Source organism: Prinia subflava, chromosome Z, assembly GCF_021018805.1.
Source record: "Prinia subflava isolate CZ2003 ecotype Zambia chromosome Z, Cam_Psub_1.2, whole genome shotgun sequence".
In the NCBI taxonomy this organism is placed as follows: domain Eukaryota; kingdom Metazoa; phylum Chordata; class Aves; order Passeriformes; family Cisticolidae; genus Prinia; species Prinia subflava.
In genome coordinates this window covers 95,811,838-95,829,649 of record NC_086283.1, presented here as the reverse complement: position 1 = coordinate 95,829,649, position 17,812 = coordinate 95,811,838, and the positions used below count along the sequence as shown (strand labels likewise).

Here is a 17,812-nt window from a genome sequence, read left to right as displayed (position 1 = left end):
GGCTTCACTAAAGGTAAGTCTTGCCTGACCAGCCTGATCACCCTCTACAAGGAAACAACTATGTGGATGGGTAAGGGGGGAGCAGTGGATATTGTCTACTTGATGTCAGTAGGAATTTCAACACTGTCTCTCACATCATCCTCACAGACAAACTCAGGCTTGTGGGCTGGATGAGGGCACAGTGAGGTGGATCGAGAACTGGCTGAACAACAGATCCCAGAGGGTCACAATCAGTGGCACAGCTGAGGCCTGTCACTGGCAGTGTCCCAAAGGTTCAGTGCTGCCCTGTTTAACTGATTCAGCCATGACTTGGATGAAGGGGCCTGCTCAGCAAATTCAGAGGACACAAAGCTGGCAGGTGTGGTTGATACCCCAGAGTGCTGTGCTGCCCTTCAGAAGGACCTCGGCAGGTTGGAGAGAGGGACAGAGAAGAACCATCTGAAATTCAGCAAAGGGAAGGGCACGGTCCTGCCCCTGGGGAGGAACAACCCAGGCACCAGCACAGCCTGGGACTGACCTGCTGGGGAGCAGCTCTGAGGAGAAGGACCTGGGGGTCCTGGTGGACAGCAAGCTGTCCATGAGCCAGCAGCGTGTCCTGGGGGCCAAGAAATCCCGTGGGATCCTGGGGACATTAGGAAGAGCTGTGACAGCAGGGGGAGGGAGGTGATGCTGCCTCTCTCCTCAGTCCTGGTGAGGCCTCACGTGCAGTGCTGTGTCCAGTTCTGGGCTCCTCAGGACAAGAGAGACACGGAGCTCCTGGAGTGGGTTCAGTGGAGGGCAACAAATTTTATGATGGGTCTGGTGCATCTCTCATATGATGGAAGGCAGGGGGAGCTGGGGCTATTCAGCCTGAGGAGATAGAACTGAGAGGGGACCTTATCAACATCAGTACTTGAAGGGAAATTGCCAAGAAGATGGACCAGGCTCTTCTTGGTGGTGCTGAGCAATAGAAAACAGGCAATGGGCAGATATTGATGCCCAGGAAGTTCTACCTGGACATGAGAAAGAATCCTTTACTGTGCAGGTGACCAGGCACTGGAACAGATTGCCCAGAGAGGGTGTGGAGTCTCCCTCACTGGAAATACTCAAACACCATCTGGACACAGTCCTGTGCCGTGTGCTCTGGGATAACCCTGCTTGAGCAGGAAGGTCAGAATAGATGACCCACTGTGGTTCCTTCCAACCTGACCCATTCTGTGATTTTGTGATCTCAACCAGTGGAAAAATAAAATGACTGTTAGATTGTTAACTTTTCAAATGGCTAATTAGAAAAATATTTTAATGGTGCAGACATCATATATATTCAATTGCTATTAGCCATAAACATAAATTCCTTTTCAGTCACAAATCAGTGTCTTGTGTGTTGTGTCAATCTTCTCACCCCTCATATGGGATTTTATAAAAGCTATTAGTATACAATAATTCTTAATATTAAGGAAACACCTTTATTGTGAATATAATACCTAATTCTTCAGCACTGGCCAATAAACTATCTTCCCCATTTATTCTGGACCTCCACGCTGAAAAAGAAAAGCAAACAGTTAAATATATTCCACTAAATAGAACATAAAACTGAGATCAAATTCTCTTTTGCACTGTTATTGACTAACAGACATAGTTCTAGCTTTAATTTCTGGTTTAAATATTGAGTTTTCTACTTATTTAAGAAATGCATAGAGTGTCAAATATCAGCATCTACCAATCATGGCTACATTTTTTCAAAAGCAAATACAAAAAAATCAACACATGCTACCTACAGTTACAGCTGCTTCCATGTCTCTTTCTCTGAAGAAACCTGACTCTTAACCTTAAAAATGTCTGGCAAACAGAATGCTAACAGACACAAGTTTTAAAATAACTTTCACTGCCTACATTCCAAAGTGCAAAGTAAAAACAAAGCCAAGTGGAGTCATTACAATCTTAATGAGAAATCAGAAAGGTATTCAGTCCATTATTTTCCCAACAAAATTATTTCACAACTTACCTTACTGTTAAACAACTTTCTGCAAAAAGTCAAGAAGTGTATTACTGTTGGAAATAACTGGTTTTATTTCTACTATGTAGGTTGAGCTTACTTGCATACATGAAGGAAAATTGATTTCCTCTACTAACATGGTTATGCTATACATGTCCTTACCATTTAACAAAGCTTTGCAAGCATCTCTTCATTTTAAACTCACAATCACCTCACAGATCCCTCACATTTTGTGCATCCTCCCTTTGAATCATCAGTTTTTGCAATTGAGAATTGTTACAGAACAGAAGCAGGTTTTTCGTGTCTTTCATGTACAATGTCATATTTACAAGTATTGCAGAAAATACTTAAGTTTAATATCATGTTTCCACTACTAGAAATACAAGAGTTAATTTACTAATAAATAACTTATAAAACTGGTTTGAGAAATATTTTGGACTTCGATCACCTGGTAATAGCCTTTCCTGGTCTAAGAACAGACTTCTGTGCTCCTGCCCAGCACAGTTGAATTACACATTAAACAGCTGTAATAAAACAGGCAGTGGTGGCAGTCAATGCAGGATGTGACTATCACCAGCTTACCTGCACATCTGTTCTAAGTCCAAATCTCTCTACTCAGTGGTACCACAAGCTGCTATACAGTGAGAGTTGGGTACCTTCTGTACCAAGAATTGGTACACTGAATATTGCGTACAAAAACCACGAAAGCCCAGGGCACAGTCTTAAAAATAATCACTATGTAATACCACACCAGAAGATGTAGAAATAAGCTAAAGAAAAAAAAAACTTACTTGAATAAATTCAATCTCTTCATCTGACATTAGTTTCCTTCTGTATTTCTGAGGTAAGGTTCTTGTTAATTCAGAAGTGTCTGGTGTAACTTGTACTCTACTAGCAGGTGAAATATTTTGAAAGGCCGGTGATATGCCTCCTACAGATTCCTGTGCTTTGGAAGCAAGGAGAGATGGCATACTTGCTTGTAGAGATTCCTGTACTGAAAACCAGATTTCAAAACCATTTACAGAAATATTACTAGACTGCAAAATTAATAAGCAGGCAATAAAATTTACCATTGTTTGAAAATCTTGTTCATTATAACAAATAACTAAAAGAGTTAAGTTAATCTACTTTTACAACCTGCTTTTATTGCTGTTATATGTATCAAGTGCAGAATCTAAAAATTCTGGCACTAGTTTGAATGGCAGAACTGCTGATGTGGAAACAGAAGATAGATCAGCATATACCCTAACAGTGGCTTTTTTACTGAGATGCTGTACCTGAAGAAAAAGCATAAAGTTATGTAAATGTTTGCGCATGGGCAATTATGTAGAAAGATAACTGAGATGATGCTTTTCATTTACTGCAGCTGAAAAGACAGACGAGTGAAAAGAATCTCAAGGCTAAAGCTCACAACCACACCATGCAATGCATTGTGCTACCCATTTTTAATACTACAAAATGGCATCCTATCACATTTTGTTAATGATGGAATGACCACCAAGTATCAGGCATCAGCAGTCCATGTTAATGAAATGCAAAGACCAAGGAATGACCGAGAAATGCATGGAGTTCTTCACCAGTGAGGATCAGCAGCTAAGCTTCAGGAATTCACAATAGAGAAGTTGCCTTGATTGTGCAGATAGCAGAGATGACAAAAGGGCAGTGTTGTCACAGTCAGCATTCTGAACCTTAGGTCTGTCCCACCATGGCTGATTTTACAATGGAAATATGCAATTTCCCCACCAGGCAGGGCAGGGATGACAGCAATATGTTCATTTCAGCACTCAGTCCCATATGGGATGGGATCCACCCCAGGGTGATGAGGGAGCTGGCAGATGAGCTTGCAAAGCCACTCTCCATCATTTACCAACAGTCCTGGCTCACTGGTGAGGTTCCAGAGGACTGGAAGCTGGCCAGTGTAACACCATTTACAAAAAGGGTGGGAAAAAGGATCCTGGTAATTATAGACCAGTTAGCCTGACCTCATTACCCAGTAAGGTGATGGACCAGTTTATACTGAGTGCCACCACACAGCACTTACAGGATGGCCAGGGTATCAGCCCCAGCCAGCACGGGTTTAGGAGGGGTTGATTGTGCTTGACCAGCCTGGTCAGCTTTTATGACCAGCTGACCCTGGTGGATGCAGGAAAGGCTGTGGATGTTTTTTCTATTTGGACTTCAGCAAGGCCTTTGACACTGTCTCCCTCAGCACACTCCTGGAAAAGCTGGCAGCCCATGGCTTGGACAGGAGCACTCTGTGCTGGGTCAGGAACTGGCTGCATGGCCAGGCACAGAGAGTGGTGGGGAAGGTTCTGCACCCAGCTGGCAGCCAGGCACCAGGGGCGTTCCTCAGGGGTCTGTGCTGAGGCCAACTCTGTTCAATATTTTTATTGGTTATGGATGAGGGGATTGAGTCTTTCATCAGTAAATTTACAGATGACACTAAGCTGGGAGGGTGTGTTGAACTGTTGGAAGGGAGGAGGGCTCTGCAGAGAGACCTGGAATGGTTGGATGGATGGGCAGAGTCCAGTAAGATGAAGTTTAGTAAGTCCAAGTGCTGAGTCCTGCATTTTGGCCAAAATAACCCCCTGCAATGTTATATACTGGGGATAGTGTGGCTGGACAGTGGCCAGGCAGAAAGGGACCTGGGGGTGCTGTGACAGTAGCTGAACATGAGCCAGCAGTGTGCCCTGGGGGCCAGGAAGGCCAATGGCTCCTGGCCTGGATCAGGAATGGTGTGGCCAGCAGGAGCAGGGAAGTCATTCTTCCTTTGTACTCCATGCCGGTGAGGCCACACCTCGAGTGCTGTGTCCAGCTGTGTCCCCTCAGTTTAGGAAGGACATTGAGTGCTGTGTCCAGCTGTGTCCCTCAGTTTAGGAAGGACATTGAGTGCTGTGTCCAGCTGTGTCCCCTCAGTTTAGGAAGGACACTGAGTGCTGTGTCCAGCTGTGTCCCCTCAGTTTAGGAAGGACGTGCAGATTCTTGAGCGTGTCCAGAGGAGGCAGCAAGGCTGGAGAGGGGCTTGGAACACAAACCCTGTGAGGAACGGCTGAGGGAGCTGGGGATGTTTAGCCTGGAGAAAAGGAGACTCAGAGGTGACCTTATCACTCTCTACAACTGCCTGAAAGGTGGTTGTAGTCAGGTGGGGCTTGGTCTCTTTCTTCTGGCAGCAACTGACAGAATGAGAGGACATAGTCTTAAGCTGTGCCAAGGGAAATATAGATTGAATATTAGGAAAAAGTTTTTTACCGAAAGACTGATAAAGTACTGGAATTATCTGCCTGGGGAGGTGGTGGAGTCGCCACCCCTGAATCTGTTTAAAAAAAGACTGGATGTGGCACTCAGTGCCTTGGTTCAGTTGAGGTGTTAGGGCATGGATTAGACTCCATGATCTTGAAGGTCTCTTCCAAACTAGTGATTCTATCATTCTGTGATATATGAGGGTAAACCACCTGACAAAGCAGAATGCTTCCACAGAACTCCTTCCCAGTGCTCCAGAAAAATGAGCAAGACAAGTGCAACATCTAACAGGTGGACAGAGGCTCTATATAACTATAAAATAAGCAGCATGAAAACTGCATGAACCAAAGCATATGAGCAGCTACAACACTACAGTTTTGCCTGCCTTTGTCTCTCCTGGCTCCAGCAAGACCAGTGACCACAAAGGAGAGGGAGCCAGTTTTAGATTTAATGAGTCTGATACAGTTGCAGGATTGGGACAAACAATCAAACACCTGCAGCACTGTGACCAAGCGAACATTGAGAGGCATATTCAGAAGCTGTCAGTCATAAAACTGGGTCTGAAAGTCCCAAGGCGGTTCAGAAATAATGGAAGATCCCAAACAGAGCAAGGCAGAAGTGAGTCCATTAGAAGCAGCATATTGTGAACAGGGGGCAAAGTGTTTTTGTTTCAAGAAAGAATACACCTTATATACAAAAAAAACCCCAAAAAACAAAACAAAACAAAAAGCAAAAAACAAAAAACCCCACAAAAAACCAAAAAAAACCCCAAAACCAAAAAAAAGGCAGTTTCTCCAAGTTTGTTTCATCTACCACAAAAAGGTCTAGAGATCTGTCAAGGATTTTCCTCTACTGTATGTTTTAGTCTGAAGTGTAGTTGCAGTAGACTCATTAGCCAATTAAAAACATCAGAAGAGCAGTAATCAGAAATCTTGCTGCTTTAGTTCTATAACAATCTCTGCTACACCTCTCCCTTCCCTGTTTGAGACCATAACGTTGCAGCAGTAATAGGCCACTAGAATTTGGCTGGCTTTTCACATCCAGCCTGAGGAGTTGCTCTGAGGAGCCATTTAGCGGCACAGGAGCAACAATCTGGTACAATTAGATGCAGTTTTTGCTACAGCATTCACGCAAGACAAAGTAGGTTACAGTTTACTAACAAGATGGCAGATCCTGATGAAGGTAGAAAAGTCTAATGTACTTAAAGATACAGTCACAAGAATCTTCTGACACAAAGATAAACAAGAGGTCAGAAACACATTTTCAAGCTTTTGAGAAAGTAGTTCACTGGCGTGAGAGGTGGTGCATTTAGCTGAAGTGTGCAAAATGTACAGATTTTTGCCTGAAAGTTAGAGCAGAAAATAGTTCCTGAGGAGTTCACAGGTAAGCCATAAGAGGCATTTATATGCACTGTGGAGTTTCAAATGTAAAACTAAACTTAAAGCTAAACTGCAGGCTTGATGATGCTGTGCCAAATAACTAGGCACAGTATAATTTGAAAAGAATAACATAACACAACTTTTAAAGACAACTACTTTTCTTTCAGATGCTTTTTGATCCAAAAGGACTTCTATAGCAACATAATGCTAATATAAATCTGTTGTTTAAATATAACAATATTGGGAATATGATAAATATCAACACAAGTATAAAAGTTAATATCAAAGATTGCAATGAAATAATTTTTTTCCTCAGTGTTAATTAGAAAATACTTCTTAAATTGTACAGAGGGCTGGATCTCCTAGCTATAATTATGTTTTGAAAACAGAGCAGAAACTAAGAAACACTCAACTAAGAAAAAATGAGGAAAATGCAACATCATTTATGCAAATATCACTGAATAACTAAAGCTGCTTCAAACTGACTTGGGCACAGTCATTTCAGTAAATATTGGTACTTGAGAAAACGTGACTTTATTTAAAGTAGAAAAAATACTGGAAATCTTTATTTTTTTCTCAAGAAAGATTCACAAAGATGTGCATGCACTATGTGTCTATACACAGTTGTAAAGAAAAGAAGTTGTGAAGAAAGTTCAGGAGCTGCCTTCAAACTAACTCAAGCATGTTTCGAAAACCCTGCTCCAACTCATTTTAGTTGTACAGCTGAAAGCAAGAAACTGGATCCTGGTTCTTAAACAAAACAGTCCACGTAAAGAAATGTGGCGCAAGCTGTATGCATACCCAAAATACTTACTTTTAGGTCTGGGACCACTTTTTCTGTCTGGGAACTTTATTAATGGAGTATGTGGCTTGACTGCCTAGAAGGAGACCAGGTAGGGAGAGAAACAGACACAGGTTACCCTAAATAATAAAATGGCATGTACAATGTGTCAATCAACAGCCGCTCTGTTCACCACTACTCTGATGCACTTACTACTTCTCGAAATTCTCAGTTTACCCCAGGAGGAATTTTACTTTAAAAAGCAGTCCTGCACCCTGATGTCCAGATCAGGTACAGGCTTTGTTTTCCTGTCTCATCAGTGTGTGTGCAGAAACAGCCACTGCCATTGCATGAATACAATCACAATGCAATCTGCTCTGCTGAGAATCCACCCCGCATGCTACATCCAGCTCTGGGGTCCCCAAAGCAAAAAAACCCACGGACGTGCTGGAGTGAGTTCAGAGCAGGGCCATTAAGGTGATCAGACGGCTGAAGTACCTCTCCTGTGAGGACAGGCTGAGAGAGCTGGACTTGTTCAGCCTGAAGAAGGCTCAGGGGAAACCTTACAGCTCACAGAGGACAGGTTTGGATTAGAAAGATTAGGAAGAAATTCCTTATTTCGAAGGTAGTGAAGCACTGGCACAAGTTGCCCAGAGCATCTGTGGCTATCCCAACCCTGGAAGTGCCTAAGTGCAGGTTTGGACGGGGCTTTTAGCAACCTGGTCTAATGAAGGTGTCCGTGCCCACGGCGGGGGGTGTTGTAACTAGGTGACCTTTAAGGTCCCTTCCAATCCAAACCCCGGCGTGATTCCACAGCGCTTTAGCACTCGGAATCGCGACCTTTGCTCTGCCTGTACAAAACACTTTCACCTTGGAAAGGCCCATCTTGGGAAGGAGCAACCACCCAGCTCCGCACCCGCCGCTATCACAGCACCAGGCACCTGCGACACCGTGTGCGCACCACTGCACGGCTCTCCCCAAGGACACCGGCCGCCCTAGCGGCGTGCCCTCAAGCCGCGGCCGCCTCAGACCTGCTGCTCAGCGGCGGCAGCGGGAGAAGGCAGCCCCGCCGCCCGAAGCAGGGCTCCGGCTGTCTCAGACCCCGCCGTTCCGGGGACGCCCTTACCTGCACCGCCCTGCTGGCAGCCGCCATCTTGCTGCCCATGGTGACGAGCCTGAGGGGCAGCGCGGGCCCCGCCCACAGCCACGGACGCTCGAGTGGGCGGGGCCCGCCTGCCCGTGGGCGGGGCCCGCCTGCCCGTGGGCGGGGCCCGCCTGCCCGTGGGCGGGGCCCGCCTGCCCGTGGGCGGGGCCCGCCTGCCCGTGGGCGGGGCCCGCCTGCCCGTGGGCGGGGCCCGCCTGCCCGTGGGCGGGGCCCGCCTGCCCGTGGGCGGGGCCCGCCTGCCCGTGGGCGGGGCCCGCCTGCCCGTGGGCGGGGCCCGGAGCTGCGGCCTGGCCTGCCTAGCGAAGCGCTTCGTCATGAGTTAAAAAATCATCTACACCAAATGACACATTCTCAGGAAAATCAGGTTTTATTTTTATTATTAATTCAAGGCACCCACCTAAAAAAACCCCAGCTAGTGATCACTCACCAAGTTACAAGTCATACACCTAGATAACAAGGGACTCCCTGTGATAAATGCCAATAACTCGCTTCTTGAAATTTATGAAAATTTAATAAAGAATAAAAATTGGTTACAAAAAATATAATACAATAATAAAAGTTTAAAAAGTTTTCAGAGACAGGACAAATAATGAGGCAATAAGAGCAAAGAAAGGTAGCCCGGGACTACGTCCCCCCTCCCCCCCAGACAAAGGCTGTGAAGAAGGGCCCCGTTAGGGAGATGCCTCTCTATTTTTGAGGACCAACTTTAATGGTTATGCATACTTTATCTAAGAAAAGCCCGTTTGCCACGAGCCTTTTGCAAAACCCCTGGCGTCCTGGAGTCTGGCTTAACCAGGTAGCTTTGTGGATTCAAGGAGATATGCATGGTCTGGATTGGTCAGGGTGGTTTCAAGGAGATCTGCATCTTTCCCTCTGAAACATCCAAGAGGGGGTTTTAGTCTGGCTTGTTGTAATTGTTCTCTCTGTGTAGAAACCTCTGGGTTATCTTCTCTTTGCTCTTGAGCTAAGGACAATACCTTACACACAATTCTTACTTAGATTCAATGTTAAAAACTACATTTACTATATTATTTAAAATGTTAATATTGCATAACTTTTCTACCTAGCATATTACATATAGTAAATATCTGCATAGAGCCACACACACAATATGCCTTTTTCACACTTTCAAACATTTATTTCCAACAAACAGCACCGACTAAAAAAGGCGCAAATGCTAGTAAAAACATGTAATTAAAACACTGCTTAGCTGCACAGTCGACAGTATGCAGTCACCTCTGCAGACGAGACACTGCTAACAAGCATAAAATTTCTGGTGTTTAAAATTATACATAATCCATACAATAATACATAAAACATAAAATTATACGTAATTAAAACCAAAAATAATCCCAACTCAAGACTTGCTAATAAATCTTCCAGACTGAACTTTCGACTAGGACAGGAGGGTTGTGCATCCTGCTTGAGCTCCAGAGCCTGCTGACTCTCAGGAAAGGGGTACACAGCAAAGCCTCAGTTTAACTCCACTTCTACATGAAACCTTGAAACCTGTCTTGTCTTATTGTTGCCTTTCAGAGGCACTTGAGACAGCACAGCTTGAGACGTGAGTCTTCAGGTAGTTTCATTTAATCAGCTCTCCTACCTGTTCAAATGTTTGTTGTCTACCAGAAGATAAATCCGTTGAAAAGAATTGCTTGCACACATTCTAATTTTCTAAAGAGAACAACATCTTTCAGAAAGATCAAATTTTAGAATTCTTGAAGTATACTTTTGAGATGCATATAATCTATCAGGTTTAGTTGAAATGCACACACTGAATAAAATAAACACCAATATATCCATCTCCTGACTTACTGAAGATAGACATTTTTTTCAAGCTGTAGAACAATTTCCTTTAAAGATGGATCTTCGGCCCAGTTAACTCTGCTTCCAATTATGATGTTCTATAAATGAGAAAGATTTACAAGTTAAAACAAGCCCTTGCAAAGGACAATTTGTAGTAAAGTATCTCAAAGGAAGTCTGCTTTTTAATTTTTAATTTGAAAGTCCCTGAAACTCACAAGTGTTTGAAGTAGGCAGGATGGAGCAAAAAAGGAGAAAGGGAAGTATTGGTTTAGATCCTATTGTTGATACATGGGCAAAAAACACCCCAAATCCATGCTTTTTGATTTCCTAGATGGGCTTGCATATACTACCTCTGTTTTAAACACAGAAACCTAGAGAACATTTTTAACAATATGAAATAAAGTTTGCCTCAAACACACAATAACAGAGTTAACATTCTCACCCCGCCATTCTGGACTAAAACCAGAAATTTAAATTTAACTGAAGAGGATTTGCTCTACTTAGGGCTCAGAAAATTTCAGGAATACAATACTAGGAGATAGCTTTAGACTCTAATCTAAATCCCAGTAAAACGTTGAATTTCTTGTACTCAATTTGAGATGTAACAACATTATCAATACAAAATAGTAGCAGCATCAGCATGCAGAGCAAAAAGTCAGAACGCTCTTCTAGTCCTCAACATTCCTGTACAGCCTGAGACCCCCTCCACATTAACCCAACCATGAGGTTTTCCCCCTCACTTTGCCTGACTCCACACTCCAGGTGACCTGACAGTTGGCTGCAGGTAAGCAGAGCAGTTGTTAGCAGCCCCTGAGACGTGGATAACCAAAATGCCAAAGGCCACACTGCTGAAGGGATTTGGAGACAGGCACGACTGCAGGCCAAGGTTTCACAGGGCTGTGGGGCGTGACACAGAGAAGGCATCTGGTCAGAAGGGGCGAATGGAAACGCACTGGTAACGTGGGATTAACCCCTATTTACTTTTTCGAACCATGAGATGGAGAAACTGATTGGGTAGGGTGCAGAGGTGACTCAGAGTAGAAGGAAATACAGCCATTACTGTGACAGACATTCTTCAAGAAGGATGCATTATTTTTGTGCCTTTAAGGAAACAAAGATTGATAGACTGTCTCTAAACCCTGCAAAAATTAATGCAAAGATGCTTGTGACAATTTCATGCTCTTAGCCTTTAAAGCAATAGAAGTCTTCCTTCTATACACAGTTCTCCCATTACCACTGTTTGGAAAACAGAGTTTTGTGTAGTTAAGTTATATTTGCCATACAGTATATTATCTTGAATATAATGGAAAATTGTAAACTTGGTTCTAAAAGCCACACAATATTACCTGGAGCACGTTTTGAATTATTGTAGTCATCTGTCTTTCTCGTTCCAATTTATTAAGCCTGTTCTCTTTTTCAGTGACATTCACACTTGCTTGTTTCTCCTTTTGCCTTTTCATCGTGGTCTGCATTTGCTGTAATTTCTGTCCTTCTCTTTTTAAAGCTGTTACATTATTAGGAAAATTAAGAATTAAGTAGTTAGGTAAACAATACAACTGAAGATATTATTTTTCCTCACAGTCACCTAAACTTCCACTGTACCTTCCACTGCAATAACCCTAATTTCATACTCCACTCCTTCCCTCCAATATACCTCAAGATATTTCTTTTATGAAAGAAGCAACAGATGTTGTGTATCTAATATCAAACTATATCAATTGGTGCCCTTGTCAACAGCAAAATAGAAAGTACATTGTATGCTGCCTACCTTTCTCTCACACAGGGATTAATTTGCATCTCTGTCCTATATCCTGTCTTATATCCTGAGTGCCACAACTTTTACAGGTCTTTTTTATACCTCTTAAAGACCCTTACTCCTTTTTCAGATTTCATTGAAACTAAATTCCAAAGTCATACAAAGAATGTATGGACATGACCAGTGACTATTATTATTTTTATAGGAAACCAGGCTAGAAACTAGACTGATTAAAAGTGTTTAGGAGCAGTTCATATGTTGAAAGAATGCTAGCAGAGCATTCCTTCCTTCATTTGCAAAGATATCAAATATATTCCTTTTTCACATGCAAACAGTTATTTCATTCTGTTTGTTCATTACTCTCAACATACACACAACTCCCTATATGTAAATCAAACAGTAGCTGTTAAAATTGTTTGCAAACCTGGTCATGAAAGAAAGAGCATTCAAAGAAGACATTTACAACATGAAGTTCTGAATACTGACATCACATCTAAATCTGACCCACTCTAACAAGACTACTGAATACCAATATATATATATGCTTATTTTTAAGTAAATCCCCTCTGTAAACACCTCATAAATGTGCAGTATGACAAGTATCTTCTAGATGCTGTAGTGCTGATTTAAATGACTAAGCAATGTGTAACTTTCTGAGGAGTTTAGACGAAACAATAAAATGCTGCCACATTGTTTTTGAGTGTTGTCTTGCATTTCTCAGTCTAATGTGTAAGTCTCATGTTCAAGTAGGGAATACATCAGCTCATCTCTACAGTAGTTTCTACTCTTTTAACCAGTTTTATAACTGTGTAGGGTTTTGTTAATTCCCATGTAAAGTAATATTGCTACAAGAACTACCTCAAAATATGAACTACATGTACTACCTCAAAATATGAACTCTACATTAAAATACAAACCAAAGTCAATACAAATAACACACTTACAGAGTCTTTTCCTTTTAATGTCAGTCATCTTCTGTTCCTTCTCATGTGCTTGCTGAAAGGAAAAAAAAAGTATTTTCCAGACTTTTGTCTTCAAAAATATTGAAAGATGCTAATTCAATCCACAAAAACAGCTAAGGGCAACTCTTAAACAGACTTGCTTACATGCTCACTTTAAGTAATCCTCTCAACAATTTTGACAGCAGTATGAACTGCACCCATGTCACCACATATTTGGCTTCAAATGACTTGTGCAGTCCTGTTGCTTTCAAAGTGCCCTCCTGTCCATGCTGAGGTTGGTTGACCTGCACAACAGTAGCAGAAGCTGCAATTGTCACTTACCCGCTGATACTCAATTATTGTCCGGCTGAGCAATCCTATGCGGTTCACTGTTTCCAGGATCAGACTAAGAAAGGAAACAGTTGCATACCTTAGGACCACTAATATATGTCAATATCGTAAATGTTTGAATCAACTTTGTTTAGTTTAAAGAAAGGATTTCTCACGTGTCCTAGCAGCAAAATAGTATTAGGTGTCTGCACACTTCTTTTTACAGTTAATACACTCAGTATCATTGTAGAGGCCAAAGAGTTCCTTTACTTCCCTCTCAGTTTGCCTAAGATTTCATTTAAGTTTGTTCAACATTTTAAATCACAGAGTTTGGCATCAAGAAAGTCCAGCCATCTGGAAATGGCTGTGAAGCTCCTAAATCATGGAGATGCAATCTCTTAGCCGTATTTCTGACAGAAATTAAATTTCTCATATTACACTTCATATGCATCCACCTGTTAATAATGAATGGGAAATGAAAAGCTACTTTTAAATGTTTAACCTTTAAGTTCTTTTTCAAAGACATTTTGCTCTTACACAGTTAATTAATAAAGGCAGCAAAACAGAGGCAAGGCCCTGTTACAAGCCTGTAATATGTGCTCAGATATTATAAATGCAGATAATTCAGGCACCAAAACCAGAAAGCTCTCTTGGCTACAAGCAGTTCTCATTAGTGAATCAAGAGTTGTGATCTCTGTAATCAAAGCTGAGTAAGTTCAGAGCCCAGCTGTAAATCTACCATGGGCATATGAGGTCTGATAATGCTGATTCTAGCCAGAAGGTAGACAGCATATCATTCTGTCAAATCTAGAAAAAGGAAGCTTGCTTCCACAAGAGATAAAATGAACTAATCTAGAAATATGTCACAATAAACTCTGCAAAGTCCATTTCTCTCTAGACATCTGACCCCCAAGAACACCTTACCGTGAATCCTCATCATCTTGTTCCAATTTGTTTCTCAGGGCATCCATAATTTGGATCCTGCATATTGTAAGAAATAACATATGACTGATGAGAACTCATAAGAAACTGAAAGAAGCAGGAAACAGAAAGAAGTAGATTTAAATAAATAATAGAAAAATATGCTTTCCAGGATTCCACTTTTGTCCACTTTCACATTGGAATTATATAAACAAAATACTCAGTACCTTTTAAATATCACACTTCTTAAATAATAGGACTTAACTCGCAGGACAGGAAAGAAGTATCAATGATTATTTGTGAGAGTGACAACTCCTTTGTCTCTTGACCAACATATTTGGACACCATTAATCCCAGAGTCTGCAGAAAGGAAGCTGGGCAAAGGTGTGAATTCAAATAAACATTCATGAAATACATGGGATGTCTAACTTTCATATTTTCATAAGCATTTGGAAAATACTGCCAAGAAATATACTTACTGATCTGTACAGTCACTCCCAACTGTAAAGGAACTTCTGAGTTTACATTTCAACTGGTAAGTTTCTGATTTTGGTGGGCTTTTTTTTTGTTTTCTACAGCATATGCATTTGCATTCCCATCATTTAATGGTACTTAAAATCTCTCCATTCTGCCATATCACTTTAAAATCCTGTTTTAATCAGGTCTATGTATATATGCATCTATGTATGGACACACAGAGTGGAAACCTCCTGCTTTCCTCTGTGTGTGTGCATACATAGATGCATAAATGAAGGGTGAAGAAAATTCTACCTTTGCAAGGCCAAGGTCTTGTTCTGGAAAGAGACTTTTGCTTCCCCTATAGTTCTTTCCAAATCTTCTGTGGCACTGAAAGACAAGAAACAATAAGACAGACAACCTAGTGTGAAGATAACAGAGTTTTACAACAGTGTCACATTTTAACTTGCTTTCTACATATCTAATGTAGGAATTTTTCATGTGAGCCACAAATTATTAGGGCCAGGAGTAATTTAGCATGTGGAACTACAGTAGTGAATTCTAGCCATCACATAAAGGACTGCAAACTTAAAAGCCACATCAGATACAGAAGTACGTTGGGAGAATGAATAAAACATTTCTTCCCCACATTTTCTCTTAGTTTTCGTTATTTTCACCTATGTTCACAAGGTACTGATTGTTAATGCAGCAATTCATGAAGAAGGAATAACTAGAAGAGAATTTTGAAGTTATCCAGTGACATACCTCTGGATCATTGTTTTTTCAATGGCATTAATCTTCAATTGATCAACGAAATTTTCTTGATCTGCAGAAGAGAACATTACTAAAACAAGCACAAGAGACTTTTAAACACAATATATACAGCATAAAAGATTAGCTTTTTTTTTGTGCAAACAAGTTACTTCTACCTCCAAACTTTATTATCTTCTACTGTAAATGAGACTATGCTATCAATCAGCTGTATCAGAGAAATAATTAGGCTTTAAAGTATTTTAATTTAGCACGTTTTAGATGAGCTAGAGCTGGTTCATGACATTGGTCTATATATGCCACTGGACAGTTCAGTGGAAGAGCCTGTACCCTGGACTGTATCAGAAATGTGGCCAGCAGGTCAAGAGAGCTGATTCTGCCCCTCTACTCTGCTCTTGGCAGACCCCACCTGGTGTTTTGCATCCAGGCCTGGGATTCCCAACATAAGAAGGACATGGATCTGTTAGAGCAGGTCCAGAGGAGAGCAGTGAAGATGATCAGAGGGCTGGAGCACCTCTCCTATGAGAAAAAGGCTCAGAGAGTGGTTGCTCAGCTTGGAGAAGGTTGCACAGTGACCTTCCAGTCCCTGAATGAAGCTTATGAGAGAGTTGGAGAAGAACTTTTTACTAGGGTATGTAATGACAGGGCAAGGGGGAATGGCTTGTACATGAAAGCAGGTAGGTTTAGGATAGATACACAGTGGGGTGGTGAGGCACTCATAGAGAGATTGCCCAGAGAAGCTGTGGATGCTCATCCCTGGAAGTGATCAAGATCAGGCTGTCAGGTTGGATCGGGCTCTGAGCAGGACGGTCTAGCAGAAAGTGTCACTGTGCATAGTGGAGGGATTAGAACCAGATGTGTTTAACATCCCTTCCAACCTAAAATCATCTCGTGACTCTACAGGTAATGGAAACACCTTAAATCAGTATTGCTGCCAAACACTTTGGCAGACTTTTGACAAGACTTCAGCCCCAGTGACCAGATTTCTGAAAACCATCACTACCTGTCAGGGGAGTCTAAAGTTCAAACCCAGAAAAGAAAGGAAAGGACAGTGGGCAACAACTATATAGCATCTTTATGAACATTCAAATACGTTCCAAAAGCTGCCTAGAAAACTCTGTGTGAAAACGCACAGCCAGGGGAAAAAACCATCGTTATTGTAAGGAGCACTTCTGAAGAATAATTAAAGGAAAGATCCAAAAACTATATACATACATATAAATGTGTGTGTGTTTATATATACGTATATATATATGTGTGTGTGTGTCTATATATATGTGTGTGTGTGTGTGTATATATATATATGTATATATATATATGATGCATCACATTTCTTTATTAGTGCAACCTCCCACTGCGAGGAAGGATATACTTACTGGCAAGAATGGCTTTTTTGTACTCCGTGAGCTGTTCCTTCATTCGGTCCCTCAGGCTGCGGCGGGAGTAAAGCGACAACGGTCAGAGGGTGCGCATCCCTTCATCCCACCCCTGGCCTGCTCCCAGTCCCGTCGGCACTAACCGGAGCAGAGTGAGGACATCCACGTCGTCGCTGCCCTGGGCCCAGGCCGGGGCCGGGGCCGGGATCAGAGCCGGGGCCGGGTCTGGGGTCGGGGCCGGGGCCGGGTCTGGGATCAGAGCCGGGGCCGGGTCTGGGATCGGAGCCGGGGCCGGGTCTGGGGTCGGAGCCGGGGCCGGGTCTGGGGTCGGGGCCGGGGCCGGGTCTGGGATCAGAGCCGGGGCCGGGTCTGGGATCAGAGCCGGGGCCGGGTCTGGGATCGGAGCCGGGGCCGGGTCTGGGATCGGAGCCGGGGCCGGGTCTGGGATCGGAGCCGGGGCCGGGTCTGGGGTCGGAGCCGGGGCCGGGTCTGGGATCGGAGCCGGGGCCGGGTCTGGGGTCGGAGCCGGGGCCGGGTCTGGGATCGGAGCCGGGGCCGGGTCTGGGGTCGGAGCCGGGGCCGGGTCTGGGATCGGAGCCGGGGCCGGGTCTGGGGTCGGGGCCGGGGCCGGGTCTGGGATCGGAGCCGGGGCCGGGTCTGGGATCAGAGCCGGGGCCGGGTCTGGGATCAGAGCCGGGGCCGGGTCTGGGATCAGAGCCAGGGCCGGGATCAGAGCCGGGGCCGGGTCTGGGATCAGAGCCAGGGCCGGGATCAGAGCCGGGGCCGGCTCTAGGATCGGAGCCGCCGCCATTGCCGCCCTTTCAAACCGCGCGGCTCCCGGGGGCCCGCGCGCCCCGCGCCTGCGCAGAGCCGCCGCGGGGCGGGGACGCCCGGCCCTCAGCGGCCCTGGGCAGC

At 43.5% G+C, this 17,812-nt stretch overlaps 2 protein-coding genes across 2 annotated transcripts; both read right to left on the bottom strand.

Moving 5' to 3' along the window:
• Positions 1–1,242: 1,242 nt before the first annotated feature.
• KGD4 (alpha-ketoglutarate dehydrogenase subunit 4) lies at positions 1,243–8,612 on the bottom strand. Its single transcript, XM_063423336.1, has 4 exons — positions 8,502–8,612; positions 7,409–7,472; positions 2,767–2,969; positions 1,243–1,520 (listed from the first exon to the last, which is right to left on the bottom strand). The coding sequence occupies exons 1-4, from the start codon at positions 8,538–8,540 to the stop codon at positions 1,503–1,505; spliced, it is 324 nt and encodes a 107-aa protein (XP_063279406.1). The 5' UTR covers positions 8,541–8,612; the 3' UTR covers positions 1,243–1,502.
• Positions 8,613–8,900: 288 nt separating this feature from the next.
• CENPH (centromere protein H) lies at positions 8,901–17,766 on the bottom strand. Its single transcript, XM_063422392.1, has 9 exons — positions 17,041–17,766; positions 16,898–16,953; positions 15,516–15,576; positions 15,066–15,140; positions 14,298–14,354; positions 13,386–13,449; positions 13,047–13,098; positions 11,693–11,850; positions 8,901–10,444 (listed from the first exon to the last, which is right to left on the bottom strand). The coding sequence occupies exons 1-9, from the start codon at positions 17,706–17,708 to the stop codon at positions 10,352–10,354; spliced, it is 1,284 nt and encodes a 427-aa protein (XP_063278462.1). The 5' UTR covers positions 17,709–17,766; the 3' UTR covers positions 8,901–10,351.
• Between the last annotated feature and the right edge of the window lie 46 nt (positions 17,767–17,812).